This window comes from Ahaetulla prasina, chromosome 1 (assembly GCF_028640845.1).
Source record: "Ahaetulla prasina isolate Xishuangbanna chromosome 1, ASM2864084v1, whole genome shotgun sequence".
Taxonomy (NCBI): domain Eukaryota; kingdom Metazoa; phylum Chordata; class Lepidosauria; order Squamata; family Colubridae; genus Ahaetulla; species Ahaetulla prasina.
This window is the reverse complement of record NC_080539.1, coordinates 255,620,834-255,643,805: the sequence shown is the minus strand read 5'-3', so window position 1 is coordinate 255,643,805 and position 22,972 is coordinate 255,620,834. Positions and strand designations below refer to the sequence as shown.

Below are 22,972 nucleotides of genomic sequence, written 5' to 3'. Positions count from 1 at the left end.
ACTAGTGTGTTCCAAGCGTTAACAACTCTGTTACTGAAGTCATATTTTCTGCAATCAAGATTGAAGCGGTTAACATTAAGTTTGAATCTATTGTTTGCTCTTGTATTATTGCAATTGAAGCTGAAGTAGTCTTTTTATTTATTTATTTATTTATTTATTTATTTATTTATTTATTTATTTATTTATTTATTTTATTTTTACATCCCTTAAGGTTTAAGAGGGGACGCGGTGGCTCAGGGGCTAGGATGTTGAGCTTGTCGATCGAAAGGTCGGCAGCTCAGTGGTTCAAATTTCTAGTGCTGCCGTGTAACGGGGTAAGCTCCCGTTACTTGTCCCAGCTTCTGCCAAGCTAGCAGTTTCGAAAGCACTTAAAAATGCAAGTAGAAAAAATAGGGACCACCTTTGGTGGGAAGGTAACAGCGTTCCGTGCGCCCTTGGCGTTGAGTCATGCTGGCCACATGACCACGGATACGTCTTCGGACAGCGCTGGCTCTTCGGCTTTGAAACGGAGATGAGCACCCTCCCCTAGAGTCGGCAACGACTAGCCCGTATGTGAGAGGGGAACCTTTACTTTTATCTTTTAAGGCTTAAGAGGTAGCGGCTTCCTATTCTTGAGCTGTACAAAATTAAGTGGAAATCGACCCACCCACTTCTGAACAGTGGACTTCAAATATTGTATCCTTACAGATTTACCCAGTGCCTGTGTGTGTATTGTGTGCTTCCATCACACAAAGACTGACTGCAAATTCTTTCCCGTCCACTGACCTGCCTGACTGGGAAGATCACGGATGGCTGGCTGCAGGGGAGAACTGACAATCACAGCACTGGATAATCAATCATAGAATTAATTCTATATTATTATTATTTTTAAAATGTAATCGGAATCTACTTACCACAACCATTGAAAATGAAGCACACTGAAGCATCTGGGAAAATGAAAGTAACTTACGGGAACAAGAGATGGGTGGGACAGCCTCACCTAATAACAAAAGGAGGACTTTAATCAGACAGTATCTTAAGCGGACAACTCCCTTTTGCCCTTCAATTACCTGCTTGTTCAGAGATGAGAGGAAAACTTTCCAAGTTTACAATGTCCTATTATTTCCAGGGTAAAACAAAAAACTGAAGTCAAACGCAACCCTCAACATCTCTTTCGCTATCTCCCAAAGTAAGCAAGTCCCACATTTGGTGGGCCTCAATTTCAATCCCTCGGAGTCTTCTACGATCTTTGCAGGAACCGCCAGAAATAGAAAGGAGAGGGCGCGCGTATTGCCATCACAGCCTCCCTGTCTGTCCGTCCGTCCGTCCGTCCCCATCTCCCCAGCCCCACCCCGTTCACTGGGAGCTCTTTATCTAGACCAGGCATCTCCAACCTTGGCAACTTTAAGCCCGGGGACTTCAACTTCCAGAATTCCCAAGCCTGCTTTGCTGGCTGGGGAATTCTGGGAGTTGAAGTCCCCCGGCTTAAAGTTGCCAAGGTTGGAGACCCCTGATCTAGACCTCGTAACAGCGAGATCCCCCTCCCCCGCTTTTTTCTTCTCTTTAGCTTTTGACTTGCCGGTAGATCCCTGCCTTTGATCACTCTCCTCGCAAAGTTCTCCTCACGTTGAGCAGAACGTGTGAAGGAACATCTAAAAGTATCCTCAAGTCGAAAAGCGTAGAACTCGCTTCCCAAAGATTAGCCTGTCTGTACAGGGAGGTCGGAGGCAGAATTTCCATGCAGCCACTTTCCTCCGCTCGCTTTTCATTCTCGGGGAGCTGCAGATGGACCGGCTGAACCTTTAAATGCAGCGAAAGAAGAGTAAAACCTTTTTTGGGTTTCTTTCCTCCTTTTTTTCTAGCTTTCCGTCCATTAATCCTGAAGGAAAGGCTCCAGTTTTCATTGTATCTTAATTTTACAAATCTTTGAATTGGGGTATTTATAGGTATCTAAAAAATATTATTAGGGGACATGGTGGCTCAGTGGCTAAGATGCTGAGCTTGTCGATTGGAAGGTTGGCAGTTTAGTGGTTCAAATCCCTAGTGCCATGTAATGGGGTGAGCTCCTGTTACTTGTCCCAGCTTCTGCCAACCTAGCAGTTCGAAAGCACATTAAAAAATGCAAGTAGAAAAATAGAGACCATCTTTGCTGGGAAGGTAACAGCATTCCGTGCGCCTTTGGTGTTTAATCATGCCAGCCACATGACCACGGAGACATCTTTGGACAGTGCTGGCTCTTCGGCTTTGAAACAGAGATGAGCGCCACCCCCTTGAGTCAGGAACAACTAGTGCATATCTGGGAGGGGAACCTTTACTTTTACCTAAAAAATGTTGGCACTTTCACCATATATGGTAAAATGTCCCTTCATGAGCCATCCAGTATACATATGAAGTAAACTTTATAGCTTCTAGAGACAATTAATCTGGTAAGAAATGCCAACAATCCATTATTTTATCAAAATTTTCTTTACTACTGAACCATAATATGAATTTTAGTTCCTTCCACCTTATATTTTTTCATTTCGCCTTTTATGTATTGCAATTTAAAAAATTATCATACATTCCTTCACTTGTTGGACCCAGATTGTTGGGGGCAACAGGCTGACTCTGTAAACTGCGTAGAGAGGGCTGTAAAGCACTGTGGAGCGGTATATAAGTCTAAGTGTTATTGTGCTATTGTTCATCTGTCTCAAATTTCAACAAAAATTTATACTACATAGAAATAATATATTCATCGTTTGTATATGGTTTTATTTGAAAATCAGTCTTGTACTATTCAAAATCATAAAATCTCGCCAATTTCTTTTGGGAGATTTTGGGCAGAAGGTTCTTTTTTTGTCTAGAATATGCATGATCTTCATTTTTGTAACAAATTTACAAGCAACTATAGACCTGTGAACTGAGCTTTTCTATGATTAACTTCATCCATATTGGCTATCTGCATTTTAATTCTTAACAATGAAAAAGAGTGTTGATGGTAGCTAAAAGTAAATATTGAATTTATTTCCTATGAGATTGATTTATATGCCTGAGGGTGAGGAAGGGACTGGTCCTCTTGCCACCATGCCTCCATGCTATTTAATCTGAAAAGGGCACTATAAAAATGTATTTCAACATTTGTATTTTACCCTTTTAATTGCCATTTTGAACTGTTAAAGCAAATTTTTTTTCTAGATTTACTTATTTGCTTTGAAAACTGCATCTACTTGTTCCTGCTGGAGAGCGAATGCACAGCCAGTTTGTTTCATTAAACCAGGGGTGTCCAACCTTGGCAACTTTAAGACTTGTGGACTTCAACTCCCAGAATTCCTCAGCCAGCTTTGCTGAGGAATTCTGGGAGTTGAAGTCCACAAGACTTAAAGTTGCCAAGTTTGGACACCCCTGCATTAAACTGTGGAAACAGCTGGCAATGGCTGCTTCTAAAAAAAGTTGAAACAGTTGGAGGGGGAAAAATTGCTGCTTTAAATGGGTCAGAAAAGTTCTGGTGGATTTACATAGCCATATTGCTTTTAAAAAGCTATGTTGTTTTAAAATATGGAGAAACGTAAAGGAAATCTGGTAGCCCAAATGACCATACTGTTGAGTTTGGATTCTCTGGAACTTTTCCAAAAAAAAAAATGTGTGTGTGTGTGCTTTTTATGCAATAAACTTTACTCTCAAGAGCAACAGTGCATTTTATAAAGGCAATGAGCCAAAAATGCACACAAACCTAATTTACTCTTATAGATCCTTGGCTTCCTCTATGAGTGATGAGCTGTTACTACAGGTAGTTCTTGACTTACAATAGTTCATTTAGTGACTATTCAAAATTAGAATGGCACTGGAAAAAGTGACTTACGACCATTTTTCACACTTGCGACCGTTGCCGCATCCTCATGGTCACATGATCAAAAGTGGCAACTGATTCATCGTCATGATGATTGTGTTATCCTGGGGTCCTGTGATCCCCTTTTGCGAGTAGCTGAGAAGGAAAATCGATGGGGAAGCCAGATTCACTTAACAACTGGGTTACTAACTTAACAGCTACATTGTCTGATTCGCTTAACAACTGTGACAAGGAAGGTCGTAAAATAGGGCAAAGTTCACTGAGCTGTCTCACTTAGCAACAGAAATTTTGGGCTCAGTTGTGGTCGTAGGTTGAGGACTACCTGCATTAGTGGTGCTAGGTGTTTGGATAGATTATAGGGAGTTATCTGTCTTGTTACATGGGATTTAAATCTGAACCTCATCCACCTCTGCCATTCATCATATTTAGCAAATTCATCATATTTAGCAAAAGAACAAAGGGAAGCTTGTCAAAAGCTTCATGATCAAGTGTACCAATTGTCTCGATTTCCATTCAGCCCAATTTGAGCATCTGATTATCTTGATAAGCATCTGGAGTGTATGTCATTTAATCAATCCGAAGAATAATAGTTCAATATTTTAATATAATTACTTTTAAAATGTAGTTTATAGGAATAATCCTAAAAAAAGTACAATGGAATACTTCCATTTGAGAAGGAAGGAGTATAAAATTAAATTTCCTAAATTAAATGTTTTGTTTCATCTTTTTAATATGCAAATCAATCTTGTTATAGTTAATCTGAACGATTTAATTCCTTGTTCAAGCAAGATCTGTCAATAAATCTTTGGAGTCCCTTATCTCAAAAATACACTTGCTATCTTGACAGTCAATCCTATGAATAGTCCAGTGTGTAGCTTGGGTCACTGGCATACAAAAATCTTCTTTGTCCCATTGCTGTTGACTTGATTCATAAAATCTGCCCAATCAACTGTTATTAAAATCTATCGTTTTGAAGCACCTCAGTACCACAGATGTAAAGAAGTGGCTTCAATGAAAATATGCCTATGATTGGGTTAAATAAATTTCTGGTCCATTCCATGGCTGGGTAAAGGAGCACAGGATACTTGTTTGAAGTGGGGGTTGAATTTATTCAATATCAAAATAAACACACAATTCAACTCTTGATGGGCCATGAATCAAAGATAAACCTTTGAAATATTTATAGAGGTGTTCTGGGCTTTGTTAATACAGAATAACAGCATTGGAAGGGATCTTGGAGGTCTTCTAATCCAGGGGTCTCCAACCTTGGCAATTTTCAGACTTGTAGACTTCAACTCCCAGAATTCCTCAGCCAGCTTTGCTGAGGAATTCTGGGAGTTAAAGTCCACAAGTCTGAAAGTTGCCAAGGCTGGAGACCCCTGTTCTAATCCAACCCCCTCCTCAGGCAAGAAACCCTATACCAGTGGTGAAATCCAATTTTTTTTACTACTGGTTCTGTAGGTGTGGTTTGGTGGACATTGTGTTGCTTGGTGGACGTGGCAGGGGAAGGATACTGCAAAATCCCCATTCCCTCCCCACTCCTGGGGGAAGGATACTGCAAAATCCCCATTCCCTCCCCACTCCAGGGGAAGGATATTCCCTCCCCATTCTGGGGCCAGCCAGAGATGATATTTGCCAGTTCTCCAAACTACTCAAAATTACCCAAACTACTCAGAAACCAGGTTTCTGGTTCTCCAGAAACCTGTCAGAACCTGCTGGATTTCACCCCTGTCCTATACCATTTAAGACAAATGGCCTTCTTAAAAACTTAAGTGTTGTACTAGGTCAGGGGTCACCAACCTTTTGGACCTCAGGGACCACTAACTTCATAATTCTAAATCCAGCGGACCACTAATATGATCTGCCTAATGACCAGCAGGTGTGCATGGCTAGGTGGTCATGTGACAGGGTGGGCGTAGCCAACTTGATGTCACTTATGTGCCTCTACTCACCCCTCCCCTCCCAGCCACTCCTTGCCTGCCCACCCGGACTCCTTAGGGCCTCCAACAGGAAGCAGTTGTTGGAGCTAAGCAGCCACCATGAGGAGTTGGCAAAACAGCTGGCTCAGTTCTAATTGAATCTGACCGAGAAGGAGGCTCAGCAGAAGCACCTCACTGAGGATTACAAGCATAGGCCTTCCAAGCAGAGGGAAGTCCTGTGGGAGTACAAGGCCAGGTACCGATGCCTGGAGGCTCAGCGGGCTGAGATGGTCAGCCAGTTCTAAACCATGATGCAGTCCCACTCCGGCTCTTTGCCACCAGCAGCACTTCCCTCCAGCCTTCGCCCAAAGCCCCACACCAGGAGGCTGAAGCAGACCCCAAGTCAGAGATTCTGCCCCCCCCCTCCGACCTACACAAAAAGACCCCGAAGGGGAAGACTCTCATTGCACGTGTCTGCCCCAAGGGCTGTAGTTTGAGGACCCCTGATTTAATGCAATATAAAAAACGCAAATAATTTTTCTGTGGACCACCAAAATTTTCTCGTGAACCACCAGTGGTCCACGGACCACCAGTTGGTGACCACTGTACTAGGTCATGTCCAATACTTGTGGACTTGACCTACTACTCATGAATGTGACTTGCCTTGGGGATGTCCCCCCCCCCCTTGGGGACTTGCACTGAGCCTGAGAAAAAATGCCATCTTCTCACCTTGTGGGAGCAAGTTAATCATGAAGATCTATTGTGTGTTTATCTTAACTTGATCTGAGGGGTCCTCCTTAGTGCCCTCTGAACTTGCTTGTTTTCTTGCAGATGTTTCATTACCCTAACTAGGTAATATCAGTGCTAATAAGGAGTGCTGTTTGCTGTCAGTTTAGATTCTGGTGTGGGTGATCTTAGAGATTCTTTGGTTGGCCTGTTTACTGATGGCTCTTTGGCAGTTTCTTGATTGGGTTATTGTTTATTTGATTGTTGGTCTAAAGATGACCCTGCAGTTAATCTATGCTGATCAGGGTGCTGATTACTGGTGGAGAGGTGCTGGAGTCTTATTGTTCTCTTTGGGGCTGGTTGATTGTCTCTTTTGCATAGTCTATAGAGGTTGTGAATGCCTATGTTCTCTATTGATGGCTGATGTGTCAGAGTGCCAGGCTTCTAGAAATTCCCTGGCATCTTTGGACTTGGCCTGGTCTAGGATTGTCACGTTTTCCCAATTGAAACTATGGTTAAATCTGTCTATATGTTGTGAAATTAAAGAATTTTCATCAGATCTAATTGCCAGCTGGTGTTCATAGACGTGTTCTGCCAGTCTTCTGCCTGTTTGTCCTACATAGTGGTTGTTGCAGTCCTTACATTGTACGTTAGAGTGGCAAGATCCATCAAGAATATATTTTGGGATCGGGATCAGTATTTTTTAAAACACAAATCACCTTAATAGCAAGGTACCTGATGGGGGCAAGTTAATAATGAAGATCTATTGTGTGCTTAACATAACTTGATCTATTTGGGTGTTTTTGTTGATGGCTGTGGGTGATTCTCAATCATTGTCCTGTAGGAAGTTAGCACCCACCCCCCTCCTAGAAGAATGAAATATTTTAAGAAAATATTTAAAAAGGTAGAATATATTTCCCTGGATGAGAGAAATGGAGAAACATGTTTTAAGGACAAAGCAGCTCCCTGCAACTTCCTGCCACCCCCCACCTTTGTCAATGGGCCATTAAGGCCTCAGCCAAACTCACTCATTCCCCCCACCTTTGTCAATGGGCCATCATCTGCAACACAATAGGATCCATCTAGCAACAAAAACTCACCACATGACACCTGGGAAGATTACATCAGCCAGCAAGGCTAGCTAAGACCTCCACCCCCTGTGAGTCTGACAGCCAGTCAGGATACTCTTCCTGTGCCCTGGGAAGTTCAAAGCTTAGAGAGAACATAAAGCCAGGGCAGTACATAAAGCCAGTAGCCCTTTTCTGTTCAGAAACTCAAGCCATGTGATCCTGACCACCATTAAACCATCTTTCCAAGCAGTCTCCATGTTTCCAGTGTCTTTATCCCCACTTGGAACTGAACCCCGATGGACATTTCTTCCAACAGTCCCAAAGGTGCTTTTTCAGTAGGCAAATGAACTTTTTTGGGTTTTTTTCTTTTTCTTTGAAGACATTTTGCTTGTCATCGATGAAGCTTCTTTAGCTCTCACTGGATGGTGGAGAATGGAAGGATTTATACTCCTTGCAAACAGCTGGATGCAGACCACAGACTCATCCCCAACAGCCTGTGCCTGTCTTCAACAGTGAAGGAACACAGGGTGAAAAACATCCTACAGCCAAGAAGGCTCCACACCCATTTGCACTACTCAGGTGACCCTGAGGACAGATAAACCTCCAATGACTCTCTAAAAGAATGCAAATGACCAGCTGTCTGCAAGGAATATAAATCCTTCCATTCCCCACCAGCCAGTCAAAGCTGAAGAAGCTTCTTGGTCTTCAAAGAAAAAAGTCCAGTTGCTTCCTGAAAAAGCACCTTTGGTATTAGGAGTTAATGTTTTTAGTTCTTGAAGTAAGAAAGCAAGCTATGAATGAAGAATGTATAGCCAGATAAACCAACAGGTTGAACCAACCTGTTGGTTTATCTGGCTATACATTCTTCATTCATAGCTTGCTTTCTTACTTCAAGAACTAAAAACATTAACCAACAGGTTCAAAGCTGCCAAGGACAAGGACTTGAACTTTAGTGACTTTCAAACTCATAATATGCAAACCACATGTCCTGAATATTTAGATGAGCATTAACAAAATCATACTAAGAAATTATGGGATTTTGCAAGTTACATTCTAGACCTACTGCTCGGAAATGTGTCAAAATGACTATAACCAATAAAAGAACTCACTCCAAAGCCAATAGGTTTAAACTATGTATAAAGCAATTGGCCAGCTTTTTAAGCTTCTCTTTTGGCTGAGGGATCAGTGAGATGCCCTCTCTACTTATGGACATAAAAAAGAACTATTTTAATCTGCCTTTCTGGCTCGAACTCTATTTTGGCAAGACACCAGGCTAAAGGACTTGCCAACATTTACAGCTAACAAGTTTTCCTTGGAAGAAGGAGAGTTGAACATGCAGTTGGGGTATTATTTGAATTAGTAAGCAGGCAATTTCATGCACACACTCGATTAGCACTAATTCAGCTTTATTGTACATATACAGGAAGCAACAGTATCAAACACTCTACAGGCTTGACATTAAATGTATGCAAACTTCTACTAATCTCTTTGGGATCAGAGTAATTGCTGTATGTAACTGCTATTAATATTGCTATTGCCAATGACTTGTTTACCAATCACTTGTGTTTCAATTTTACTAGGTGTTTTCTTTTCCTCTTTTCTGTAACATCAGACCTCCTTCATAATACAAAAGTATTTCCTAAAAAAGGAAATGCAATCCAGAATATTAACAAAGGACTAATAAAATATGTGCATCAATAAAAATTCTTGCTTCTTTCTTATAACTATTATTTTTAAAAAGTTCCTTTAAAACTTGCCAGCATTTAATGTGGTGCTTAAAGGCTGTAATACAAAACAATATAATATAAATTGCTTTTCCTATGATCTCTTGTGCAACACTTCTCACAATTTCTTCCTGGGCTTTGTTGTTTTTTCTTACTCTGGTTTGGCAACATTATCATAGGTTGGTGGAGAGGATGAATTTGGTTCAGTTGCGAGTGGTGCAAATCCACTGACTATTTGGTAAGGCACGTAACCCATGGCTGCCTGCAACAGAAAATAATACTTATATGTAAAAATTTTACTTCGAGCACTGTGCTTGCCTAGAATAAGATGGGGCCTCATCTTCTGAAACCTTCGAGAGTTATAAGCTCTGATAGAGAAGTCTTTAAAGGTAGAAATTAACATCCAAATGACTTACAGCCTGGCCATTTAATCACCTTTCTCTGATCAAATCTACTCACCTGGGTCAGATATAATAAGCTAAAGTTATTATCAAAGGATCAAAGAGCCACGGTGGCACAGTGGTTAGAGTGCAGTACTGCAGGCTACTTCTGCTGATCACGAACTGCCTGTAGTGTGGCAGATCGAATCTCACCAGGCTCAAGGTTGACTCAGCCTTCCATCCTTCCGAGGTGGGTAAAATTAGGAGCCAGATTACTGGGGGCAATAGGCTAACTCTATAAACTGCATAGAGAGGGCTGTAAAGCACTATGAAGCGGTATATACATCTAAGTGCTATTGCTATTGCTACTTACCGAGCCATTAGTACAGCAATTCGCCTGGCATCCAAAATGTGCAAGTGAAACAGTGATGAAAAATTCCAGCAATTTGAACAAGAACAGCACGCTGGAGAGGCAAATGCCGACATTCTGTAGAGTAGGGAGGACACATATGGAAGATTGTGATTTGCTGAGAAATAAATCCATCTGGTGGATAGTACTACACCATTAAAAGGGACTCCCAGCTGCTTTCCTGGAAACATTGGGAGGAACCATTGTATCAGGAAAAACAGGGACAATATACAGTCTCTGATATTATGAGAAAACCAGATCAGGGAATATTGTAGCATTATTATGTTTTGGAGTATTTCAAATATACCCCAGAGAATCAAACGGGGATCAGTAATATTTCAGATCCATGCATAAAATCAAATATTTGCACAAGGGCACACACTTTACCTGAACCTTGTTACTCAGTTATGCACCATAAAAAGTTCATGTGGGACAAAGCAGAGAAGAACAATCCAACATACATTCTAACTCATTAGTTTTATACATGCAAAAATTCAAAGCTGATTCAAAATCTGCCAACACAGACAAACAATAATAAGTAAACAACAACCTAACCCAAGAACACACACATAAACACTGATGGGGAAGATACTGGTGTATAAACAGAGATCAGCCAAGAACCCCTTCTAAAAGTTTTTTTTTCATTCCTAGGAAATATGTGAAAACAAGCAAACCAAATTTAACTTACCCAATTGATTTTCCCAATGTCAGTAGCTCTATCTAACATGCCAAAACCCAGGATAATTTTGCCTGCCATTAAATGTGTGGCATCCATCAGAACAAAGAAGGGACAAATCAAATTCAGCTTTACAAGTTTGGCTGAGTGCATTAGGAATTTAGGATCCAGATTTTAAGGAGAAAATCTTACCAGTGTTGAACTGTTGAACCTTGGAAGGCTCCACAGCCTCCAGGCCAGTAGTGAAATTCATTTTTTTTTTTACTACCGGTTCTGTGGGCATGGCTTGGTGGGCGTGGCACCCCCCTGCGACCGGTCAGAAAGGAAGAGAACCACCAAAAAACGGTGCCCCCCACTCCTAACCCCTCCAGCCATCGCAGCAAGATACCATGGTTGATGGTATTAAAAGCCGCTGAGAGATCTAATAGGACCAGGGTAGAGGAACAACCCCTGTCCCAGGCCCTCCAAAGATCATCCACCAACGCGACCATTCAATGGGCCTGGTGTTGATTCCAGATTCTATCAGTCAAAAGATTCTTAGATAGAAATGACAGAAGGAAAGTTCAGGACTTAGCAGGCTTTTGGAGTTGTGGAAAGTTCCATAAGGAACCTCATGCCTGCAAATCTGGACTCCAGCTCTTTATTTGCTCCAGACCACACACGATCCCTGCCTAACCCTGTGATATAACAATGTCAATGTGATATAACAATGCTAAACAATGTCGGCTGGCAGCCCCCAGGGGAAGAGCCTTCTCTGTGGGGGCACCTACCCTATGGAACGAACTGCCTCTGGGGCTACGCCTTCTTCCCGACCTCCGGGCCTTTAAGCGCGAGCTCAAGACTTTTTTGTTTCACCGAGCAGGGTTGGCCTAGGGTAATTTTAATGGGTGGTTTTATTACTTGTTATTTTATTATTCGGCCTAGGGATTCAGATTTTTATATTTCAAATATTGTGTTTTAATTTGTATATGTCTTTTTAACTTGGCTGTAAACCGCCCTGAGTCTTCGGAGAAGGGCGGTATAGAAATGTGAATAATAAATAAATAAATAAATAAATAAATCTATTGTGTACATAAATATCCTTCTGGATTCTACACACGAAGCCAAAATTCTAGAGCAGATTGGTTTACTTACTTTTTTCCAATCCTCTGAATTTTCATTTAAAGAAAAACTAATCTCAAGTATATACTGCAGAATACCAATTAATGCAATTATGGCACTCGTGATGTTCATTCCTATGCTGCATTTCACCTGAAAGAAAAGAGCAATATACCAATGGAAGGAAAATGAAAGCACAGGGCTTATTAAATTCAAACCATTAAGAAAATTATAACCAACGATGGTAAAACCAGTAATAACATTTATCAATGTATGTATTTAATGGTGCATTATCCATCAGTAGTGAAACCAGACAACATGGAGTAATATCATAGGCATCACACAGCAGCACCAACAGGGCTTTTCCCACAGTGGAAATCCAAAGCCGACAACTCATTTGAAGGGTTTTCCAACAATGTCAAATTCCTTATTTTTGTTTCTGGATGTCAGTCTCCCTTGAAGACCCGATAGTTAAGTGATGGGAAAACTGGTAAGGTTTATCAAACGTTTTGACACACTCTAAGCATTCAATGTTAATGTTAAATGCTCTTTTAACTATACAACATCACAGACAGGCAACTAAAGAAATGGGAAGGGAGAAACCCTTGGAGCCAGTGGGAATACTGAAAATTTAAAAATTGCTGCTTTTGCTTCTCTCTTTTCAGAAATGTAGTATTTCTCTGATCACAGTAGTTAAAAAAAATTCTTCTGCTGAATCCGCACCGTTTTCCTTTACAAGACAAAACCTTTCCTGTGTTGCCATGAATACTTTAAACCAAAGAGAAACAAGAGAAAAGAAAGCAAGCACTTTGTAGGAGGGGCTACCACCAGCTCTCTCTTCCGTTTGATTCCCATACTCATTCCATACTTTTACTCCTAATAAGCAGGGCTTCTTTCTAATGTTGCTTTCAGGTAGGAACATTTCTGAAATAGGACTCTCTGTCAAGGCAACGGAGGAGGAGGGAGAAGGAGGAGAAAGAGACATGTTGGAGGTCTGGTTCAAGACCAGAGAATATAAGAAGACTCCTCTTTGCTCAGGACTAGCATTATTTCTGGTAGCAACTAAGGAAGCTCTGGTAGAACAAGAAGTGACTTCATGGTCATTGTCACTTTCAGGCTTCTCTCATTTCTGTCAAGCTACCGACAGATTGCACATCAGGAAGGGAATTTGGGAAGAAGCTAATTGCAAAAAGGGGAACCAGGGGAGCCTCTAATTCTGGATGGTTCAACTTTCTCTACTGCTGACATAGAACTTTCAATGGAACCAAGGCCTGGAAGCAAAGGTTGGTCAAAGAAAGAAGGTTTCATTTCATTTTTGTATTTGCTTTTCTTTCCCAAATGTTGGTTTAAGACCAGCAGCATTTGAAGACCATACACAATATAAAGAGTCACGAGTGCTTACGAAGAAATAGCATAAAAGACATTAAAAAGCCTTATAGCTTTCTCACCAAACTACGGTTTTGATGCTTCGCAGCTGATATACATAGTGATCCAGAAGAAATGAACTGGAAAAAGGAAAAAAAAAAATGATTGTAGTCCACTGGAAATATCAAAGGAAAAAACATCAGAAAAATCTGGGACCCATGGAAATAGTCTTTTACAACAATATATTATTTTAAATATGATTATCATTTTAATTTTCTGAAGTCAGCCTGAATTGTTTTGGATCGGGCAGCCTAGAATATTCATAAATATCCCTCCCAACCCTTGCAAAAACAGACCTGCATCATCCTTAAAAGTGTTTAAGACTTATAGGAAAAAGAGCTTGGATGTCAGGAACTTGTAGCAAACCCATAGCAAAATGGCAATCTTTGTCTTAAATGCACCAGCCACTCTCAGCAGGTTGGGCAGGGAACTCAAATACTCCAGAAACTATGCCAAGGAGAAAAGAGGGGAGATAAAACTCCAAAAGAGCCCAATGGAGGTGGAGCATAATGAATCCTTATGGAAGGTTGGAATGAAGCAAAGTGAGGAAATTTTTGGAGCTGGTTACTAGGATTCCATACCAAAAAAAAAATAGTTTCAGTTTCCATTGAGATAAGAGACCTCAAAATTTCCGCAGTTTATTTTTTAAAGTAAATTTGATTGCTATATTTTTCCAAAATATAGCTTCCAACTATTTTTTATTTCCCTTCCTCTTCCTCTACAAAAGAGGCCTTTTCATCTTTTATCTTCAGATTTGTTAGAATGCTTTCCTAATTTATTCACGTGACATTTTGGAGCCTATTATATTCTTCAAATGTGGGACAGTAATGAGTTCTCATCTGTTAATCAGATGACTTTTTTAAAAAAAAATCCCCTTGGACCATCCCCCATAATGCTCTTCCTTGGGATATAAATAAAACATGAGGAAATCAGGGTTCTGCAGGGCAGAGAGGACTTTGATAGGTGCTCTTGGCCATTAATTCAATAGTGAATGACTGAACAGGAATTCACACATACTTACTAAGATCCCTCCCCAAAAGGAGTAACCTATAGACCAGGCAATGTAGCCTGCGGAAGCAAGACAAATTGCGACAGCCCCAAAGCCAATGTGCATCAACCCAATCATGATTTGGACGGTCTATGGAAGGAAAACACACAAAATAAGACAAGTTAACTCTATGAATCCAAGAAAGACATACATTCTGATTTGTTAGCACCCTAGGAAAGGCATCACTTTCTATCAACCTAGGGTCCTTCAAAGGTGTTGGGGCTTTTAAGCCTCCAATGCAAGTGTTGACCCAAGGCCTGGTTTCTATGGTAAAAAATTCAAATGGGGAGAAGGGACAGTTTGAGACACCGCTGTCACTATGTGCTGCACACTTACTCCAGATTATGATCTAGTCTGACCTATAGTGAGGCTGCTCTTATCAGGAAAAAGGTCTGTAAGAATATCAAGATGGGCCTTTGAGAGAAGAGTATCACTTCTCTCACTACAGACTCCTCTGCAGGAAGAGGTTAAGCATAATCATAAGCACAAAGCGACATCACCTGGCTTTGGCTGGAGCCAATCTATGACCAGGTTCTTCTGGAGAAATGCCCAACAACTGCACTTCCCAGGGGGAAGGGAGAAAAAGATATCTGGCTGAAATTATGGCTGAGTTCCCAAGCAAAGAAATGCATATCTGAATCAGAATTTTTCTGAAAATGCAAAAGAAACTATCAGGAAGAACAGAGGTTTCTGGAACATACTCCAAAACCAGACAGTAGCCAAGCCAAGAAGTTCACAGCATGGTGTTTTGTTGGTTTTCAGGTGAGGTTCAGTATAATAAAGACAAGAGTTCTACTATTTACCTCGATAAGCTTTACATGTTTATTCATCTTAATAAAGATGCCCCCCCTCTCATTTGAGGAAGGTACCCTGAACACACTGTGACACTCATATTTATATGATTGTTAGATTATTTACTTCATCACCCAGAAAAGCTGGCACTCTATAGATAAGATAAAGAAGTACAGAAACAGTCAGCCACCTCCCAAGGACATTGAGTGCTACCTCAGGGATGTTGGATGTCTCCTGTGGACTTTGCAGGACCCTGAAGACCTGCTGAGCTAACTGTGCCAACTGCACATAGACTTTCATTTAAATTATTAGATTCCTGATCCAACAGTGGGGCTGTCACATCTCTACATAGCAGTAAAATCTTAATGAACTTCATTACAGGTACATTGTGAACATGCTTACCCCAAGTACTTTGATCTCAGCATTGAGGAATCTCTCCAAACGGCCTGTTTGGGGAACTTGTTGAGGAGCACCAGTGGAAGTTCCAAATTGCTGAGCTCCATACTGAGGATAGGGAATTGCTCCAGATACCTGAACAGCAACACTGGGGAACCCCTGGGATGTCTGGATTATGTTTGTTCCATCAGAGGGAATTACGTTTCCACTGGCCATATTTACTGGAAGTATTACCACAGCTAAGTTACCTGCAAACAAACAAGTGAGGAAATGCTCATGTCTTTAACATAAAGGAGGCCAAATCTGGTCCTTCTCTTTAATCTCAAGTTATGACATAACATTCCCCTCCAATTGCAGAAGATTGCCAGAAGGGTTCAGTAAGGAGAATAGTAAGTACACACAACTTTCTCAGGAAGGATAAGTTAAATCATATGCAGCCCCATTACTGAAAGAACCCCACTGGCCCTTTCTCCAGGCATTTGGCCTCTCCCACTGTCTTAGCTCTGTCAGCTGCCGGCCTGCTCGCCTCTCTTCTCCCACCTAGTCGCCCTCCTCGCTCAGCAGCCCCGTTCCCGGCTCCCCTGTCCATTCTCCCACTCCAACCTCAGCTCTTTCGTGGTCGCCACTCAGCTGATCGCTCTCTGACTCACTAGCTAGCTTAGCTCAGCTCTCCTACATTGCTCCGGCTCTCTTGGCTCCGCTCTCTCGCGCTCACTTGCCTCGCTGAGCTCTCATGCAGCCCCACCAAGCATGAGCCACGCAGTGAGAGCGATGATAGTACAAGCAGGTGAGCCCTTCTCCCCCTCTCCTCCTTCGCTATTCTGTCTCTTCTCCTTTCCTAATCCTGTGCTTTCCACGGCCTCTCCCCCTCCTACCCCGCTCTCTCTGGTTTCGTTTCAGCTACCCGCTTGCCTTTGTCGGCCGATCGTCCCGGCAAGTTCTTCCTGCGCCTATTCTTTTTCGTCGCACTTTCCTTTCACTTCTGTGTCTCTCGCCCTCCGCTCCTCGCGTATCGCTTTTTTCCCCCGTTCCCCTTCCGCTGCTCTCCTCCTCCTCTGTTCTCTGCCTCCCTTTCCTTTCTTCCTGTTTTCCCGCCAATTCCTCCCTTTTTAAACTTTTCTCCCTCTCTACAGCCCCTTCCTCTCAAATTTCAGGGCGATCTCTCCGCCTTCCGGGCATCCCGGAACGCTTGCATCCGGCAGGCGGGGGAGCATTGTTTCCTTCATCTCGCTGTGTGAGATAACATTCCCTTCCAACAGCAGAAGATTGCCCCAAGGGCTCAGGAAGCACACAAGTTTCCCAGGAAGAAAAAGTTAATCATGAATAAGAAGAAGGACTGTCTTCTTGCTTCCATTCCAATGCAAAATGGCTCTTTTAAATCCTAGCGCCATCTCAGATCCACCCAGCTAAATGGAATCTCTCCTTGTGGACAAAATTTTATTGTAATGCCCCTCCTGTCCTGTTAGTAGCAGTTGGATCTAAAGGTAAGGGGCATGGAAGATCATGTTGATTGCCATCTTCCAGCTAGCTCATACTGATTTGGACAGACCAAGTTATTGTGAAGGACATAAGAGCAGGGATCTGTATTCCAGCTTTGTTTCTCTCATGTGGTGAGGTTTCTTATCAGAACACAACTGGAGCATCAGGCTGGGTTTTTTTTTTTTAAAAAGTAGACAATCCCAGAAAGAAGTGATACAGCAAAGTCCTAAATGCTATGGACATCTAGAGGCTCTCTGGATTTTTAAACCCTGACCCAATAGCCCAAATTAAGTACATAATTGGGATTTTTACATCCCTTAAGAGGAAGCTGCTTCCCTTTAGAACTAGAAGGGACCTTGGAGGTCTTCCAGTCCAACCCCCTGCTCAAATAGGAGACCCTATACCATATCAGACAAGAGTCCAGTTTTTTCTTAAAATCTCCAGTGATGAAGGCAAGCTGTTCCACTGGTTAATTGTCCTCACTGTTAGGAAGTTTCTTCTTAATTCCAGGTTACTTCTCTCCTTGATTGTTTCTTGTCTTCCCTTTTAGTGCTTTGGAATGTAGGAATTTAGCACCCACCCCCCTCCTAGAAGAATGAAATATTCTAGGAAATATTTTAAAAAGCAGAATATTATACCTTCCTGGATGAGAAATGGAGAAACATATTTTAAAGACAAAGGAGCTCCCTGCAACTTCCTGACTCCCCCCCACCTTTGTCAATGGGCCATTAAAAGCCTCAGCTAAGCTCACTCATTCTCCCCACCTTTGTCAATGGGCAATTAAGGCTTCAACCAAGCTCACTCAATCCCCCCATGATTTGCAACACAATACAACTGAAACTCACCACATGGCAAGGCTCAAGCAAGCTTGAGAGACAGCCAGCAAGGCTAGCTAAGACCCCACCCCTGGGAGTCTGACAACCAATCAGGATACTCTTCCTGTGCCCCAGAAAGGTCAAAGCTCAGAAAAAGCATAAAACCAGGAGCACACAGGATCTCAGCCCTTTTCTGTTCAGGATCTCAAGCCATGTGATCCTGACCACCATTAAACCATCTTTCCAAGCAGCCTCCATGTTTCCAGTGTCTTTGTCCCCACTTGGAACTGAACCCAGATGGATATTTCTTCCAACAATTGGCACCCACAGATGGGACTCCAAGCTAACCTAACCAATGGACCTGGCCCAGGTAAGCCTCCCTTGCTAGCAACAGATCCATTGAGTCTGTGGGTAAGTTTTCCTGGACCTTGGCCATTTGGAACTAGGTTTTAAAGGGGTTTTGAGTGTTGAGCTCAAAGACTGCTTGGAAAGAAGGTGAGTACCTCTAAATTTTAATTTTAAGCATGGAAAAGCATGGGAAATATGTGTATGCCTGCATGTGTGTGAATGAGAGAGCCCTTCTCCCAATCATAGCTGTATCTTGCTTTCTCTGTGCATTTCCTAACCGCAGAAAGACCAAAAGTCTGGAGAGCATGGGGGTTTTGCCAGAGCACAGGACCTTCTGTTAGGGAAGGGAGAAGTGTGTGTGTGGGATTCCACCTAAGGAAACAGTCTGATTCCACCTCTTTGAGCAACCTCTAGCCGCACCTCTGCCTACTGCTAGCTCCACCGAGCCGTGACCGGTAGGATAGAGAAAGCAAGGGGGGGAAGCCAAACGTGGAACTTTGTGTTTATTAGGAATGGAAGCCGAGCGAGAGGAAAGTAAGTGTGAATGAAGCAATTAAGAGAGTAAAAAAGGAGAAAAGGAGGAAAAAAAGGAAGCAGGAGATCTGCTTGGGGCCCTGGATGCCCGGAGGCTGCCAGTACTGCCTGGTATGCTAAAAAGGAAGCAGGAAGCAGTGTTGAAGAGGTGCTCGTACCTACTGGCAGGGCAGTAGGTCCTCTGGGATCACCTTTTTTGATCCAAACTGGAAGCTCCCTTAACAGGAAGGTGCCCATACTTCGACAGAAGGGAGTCGAAGTCCTTCCCAGAACTTTTTTTTCTGAAAATTGTAGGAGGATCCACCCGGCTAGGCCAAAGTGAAAAATAAAACCTCACATCGGAGAGGGAAACATGGGAAGCAGTAGCTCGAGGGTGGAGGGAAATCCCCTGGAAAACCTGCTGGGGGCCTGGAGTGCCCGGAGGCTGCCAGTTTTACCTGGTATGCGGAAAAAGAAATTGAGGAAATTGTGTAATAAAGATGAGAATAGGAAACAAATTTGGCTAAATAAAGGTACTTAAAAGAAAAGGGAAATATATAAATAGGAATGTTTGGGTTTTTGTTTGTTTTGCTTGCTTGTTTGTTTGTTTGTTTCTCTGTCTTCTATGGAACCATGTGGTCTGTCTGTTAAGATTTGTGCCTTCCCTAATTTAACTGAGATTTATGGCGGGAATGATCAGTGTGTGTGTAAATCTCAGAGTTTTGTTTTCCTCTCTGTCCTCCTTGTTTTTATGTGTGTATGTCTGTCTTTGTGGGCCCTTGAAGTAATTGTAACTGTAAAATGTATCTGATCTCTAGAGACAAGAATTTTAAATTGTTAGGGAAAAACAAAAACAAAAGGTTGAAGCAATAAAATAGGGAAAAGAGAGAGAGAGAAAAGAAAGAAAGCCTTTGCCCTATTTTCGTGTGGCCACCGGGAATAGGGTACAGAACTTTTCATTTCTGCTTTTTTCTCCTCCTCTTTATCTTAAAGTAACAACTCAAGTTTATAAGGAAACATTTTAAGTTCACTTACAAGATAAGTTTATGAGGAAACGTTTTAAGTTCACTTACAAGAGAAAAAAAAATTCAGTCTTGCATTTACTGTGTATTTAAATGATTTTACCTGTTCATCCTCTTCCTGAAGTATGTGAAGTTTTTTCTTTCTCATCAGTTGTGTCTCCATTTTGTTGAAACTGCATTACCTTTTAGTAACTGCAATATTGATGTGTTGTTTCTTTTCAAACTCTGCCTGCAAGATATCTACCCCCCCCCTTTTAATCCTGTTACAATGCCTTTCCTGAGAAGATTACCCACAAAAGTGGGGAGGAGATCCTGTTCTAATGTCTTTCAGCCCTGAAAAGATGACTCTGCAACTGTGGAAGCAGAGCACATGGTTCCAGATGCTGCCTTCAGAGGAGACCTTCCATTTGTTGGAGTCAGGAATTGAGTTTGAATCCAGCCCCCACTGAAAGTCATCACAGCAACCAGATTGGAGCAGACCTTTCCAAACCTGACTGACCAACAAGCATGCCACCCAAAAGATATGAAAGAAAGGACCCTGAGATGTATAAGTAAAGACTAAAAGACTCTTTTCAATTCCCAGAAGACAACTGGAAAGACTATGGGGAAGGGTGGGAAATTCATTGTAATGTTTTCTTCCTTGTCTCATTTACATTGTAATCAGTCTAAAGTACTCATGTAAGGATTGTATTTGAGTGGCTACCACAGCAAGTTCTGAACACCTTAGATTTTTGTCTGGTGGAGGAAATCCCTGGAAAACCTGCTGGGGCCTGGAGTGCCCGGAGGCTGCCAGTTTTACCTGGTATGCGGAAAAAGAAATTGAGGAAATTGTGTAATAAAGATGAGAATAGGAAACAAATTTGGCTAAATAAAGGTACTTAAAAGAAAGGAAATATATAAATAGGAATGTTTGGGTTTTGTTTTGTTTGTTTGTTTGTTTGTTTCTCTGTCTTCTATGGAACCACGTGGTCTGTCTGTTAAGATTTGTGCCTTCCCTAATTTAACTGAGATTTATGGCGGGAATGATCAGTGTGTGTGTAAATCTCAGAGTTTTGTTTTCCTCTCTGTCCTCCTTGTTTTTATGTGTGTATGTCTGTCTTTGTGGGCCCTTGAAGTAATTGTAACTGTAAAATGTATCTGATCTCTAGAGACAAGAATTTTAAATTGTTAGGGAAAAACAAAAACAAAAGGTTGAAGCAATAAAATAGGGAAAAGAGAGAGAGAGAGAAAAGAAAGAAAGCCTTTGCCCTATTTTCGTGTGGCCACCGGGAATAGGGTACAGAACTTTTCATTTCTGCTTTTTTCTCCTCCTCTTTATCTTAAAGTAACAACTCAAGTTTATAAGGAAACATTTTAAGTTCACTTACAAGATAAGTTTATGAGGAAACGTTTTAAGTTCACTTACAAGAGAAAAAAAAAATTCAGTCTTGCATTTACTGTGTATTTAAATGATTTTACCTGTTCATCCTCTTCCTGAAGTATGTGAAGTTTTTTCTTTCTCATCAGTTGTGTCTCCATTTTGTTGAAACTGCATTACCTTTTAGTAACTGCAATATTGATGTGTTGTTTCTTTTCAAACTCTGCCTTCAAGATATCTACCCCCCCCCTTTTAATCGTGTTACAATGCCTTTCCTGAGAAGATTACCCACAAAAGTGGGGAGGAGATCCTGTTCTAATGTCTTTCAGCCCTGAAAAGATGACTCTGCAACTGTGGAAGCAGAGCACATGGTTCAGATGCTGCCCCAGAGGAGACCTTCTATTTGTTGGAGCCAGGAATTGAGTTTGAATCCAGCCCCCACTGAAAGTCATCACAGCAACCAGATTGGAGCAGACCTTTCCAAACCTGACTGACCAACATGCATGCCACCCAAAAGATATGAAAGAAAGGACCCTGAGATGTACAAGTAAAGACTAAAAGACTCTTTTCAATTCCCAGAAGACAACTGGAAAGACTATGGGGAAGGGTGGAAATTCATTGTAAGGTTTTCTGTCTTGTCTCATTTACATTGTAATCAGTCTAAAGTACTCATGTAAGGATTGTATTTGAGTGGCTACCACAGCAAGTTCTGAACACGTTAGATTTTTGTCTGGTGGGAGGGAAATATGTCCAAAATGTTTGTATTGCCTGTATTGTAAAAGTAGCTGCATACACAGGCACACACAGAGAGACACACCATTCAGAATTAGTCTATTCCCTTCACTTACCTCCACACAAGACTTTTAGGTTGATTTTTGCTCTGTGGCACTAAAAGCCCAAGGAGTCAGATCTCCCTGCTAATTCCATGGAGAAGGGGCATCCCCCTCAGGCAATTCCTCACTTGAAGAGATAGCAGAAAAAGTGATATCCAAAACCCAAGCCCTGAATGACTCACAAATGATGCTGCCCAGTTGCCCAGTAAAGCAAGATATGTTGCACTGGTGGTCTCATGAGTAGAAGTCCCAGGGCTCATTGTGTGTAATTTTTTTTTTAAAAAGAAGAAAGGAAAAAGCCTGGATTGCACACTGATTAACCTCAATTTGGACTGGAAAAAAAAATCTTGGATAGACTAAAGTAAGAGCTAGGGCAGGTTCAGTAACCAACCCTTGGAAATGGACAGCCTGTAATTTAAAGGAAAACCATGGCTGTGAAAATTTTGGGATGTGTGCTTGCTTGACCTGACTGGAAGCTCTCAGAAAGTGATATCTAACAGCTGAAATTAATTGGCATAGAAAATTGGATACTGTAAAATTCTTACCAGAACTTTTCCCCTGGCTGCTAGACCTTCATGGTTGAAAGCTTTTGGGAGCCACTGAAGGAATCTTTTTTTCTGTTGTCTCTATCAATGGCTTCCTTTGCATCAGGAAAATTAAAAGCACCCACTGATTTGATCAATTTTAATTTTTGCCAAGAGCATGTTTCAAAACTCACGTTTTGAAAAAAAAAAAAAGTAGGGATTGTAGGAATTTAGCACCCACCCCCCTCCTAGAAGAATGAAATATTCTAGGAAATATTTTAAAAAGCAGAATATTATACCTTCCTGGATGAGAAATGGAGAAACATATTTTAAAGACAAAGGAGCTCCCTGCAACTTCCTGACTCCAACTCCACCTTTGTCAATGGGCCATTAAAAGCCTCAGCTAAGCTCACTCATTCTCCCCACCTTTGTCAATGGGCAATTAAGGCTTCAACCAAGCTCACTCAATCCCCCCATGATTTGCAACACAATACAACTGAAACTCACCACATGGCAAGGCTCAAGCAAGCTTGAGAGACAGCCAGCAAGGCTAGCTAAGACCCCCACCCCCTAGGAGTCTGACAACCAATCAGGATACTCTTCCTGTGCCCCA

General features: G+C 41.8%; 1 protein-coding gene across 5 annotated transcripts; it reads right to left on the bottom strand.

Annotated features, from left to right (window-relative positions):
• Positions 1 to 8,472: 8,472 nt before the first annotated feature.
• Positions 8,473 to 16,801, bottom strand: LOC131184060 (membrane-spanning 4-domains subfamily A member 12-like). 5 transcript variants are annotated; one of them, XM_058154989.1, is made up of 7 exons: positions 16,188 to 16,273; positions 15,475 to 15,716; positions 14,254 to 14,370; positions 13,256 to 13,312; positions 11,844 to 11,960; positions 9,998 to 10,111; positions 8,473 to 9,506 (listed from the first exon to the last, which is right to left on the bottom strand). In XM_058154989.1, the coding sequence occupies exons 1-7, from the start codon at positions 16,201 to 16,203 to the stop codon at positions 9,396 to 9,398; spliced, it is 774 nt and encodes a 257-aa protein (XP_058010972.1). In that variant the 5' UTR covers positions 16,204 to 16,273; the 3' UTR covers positions 8,473 to 9,395. The 5 variants fall into 5 exon arrangements, with proteins under 5 accessions (XP_058010972.1, XP_058010991.1, XP_058011000.1 ...); XM_058155008.1 differs by lacking the exon at positions 16,188 to 16,273 and adding an exon at positions 16,344 to 16,801 and having other exon boundaries at positions 8,474 to 9,506; XM_058155017.1 differs by lacking the exon at positions 16,188 to 16,273 and adding an exon at positions 16,373 to 16,801 and having other exon boundaries at positions 8,474 to 9,506.
• Positions 16,802 to 22,972: the final 6,171 nt, after the last annotated feature.

What these genes read in the sequence shown, in the direction of transcription:
- LOC131184060 (XM_058154989.1), bottom strand. An exon ending in CTGAGATCAAAGTACTTGGG is followed by an intron (nt 14,371 to 15,474) that starts GTAAGCATGTTC and finishes TTCCTTCCATAG; the next exon opens with ACCGTCCAAATCATGATTGG. An exon ending in AGCATCAAAACCGTAGTTTG is followed by an intron (nt 11,961 to 13,255) that starts GTGAGAAAGCTA and finishes CTTTTCTTTCAG; the next exon opens with GTGAAATGCAGCATAGGAAT.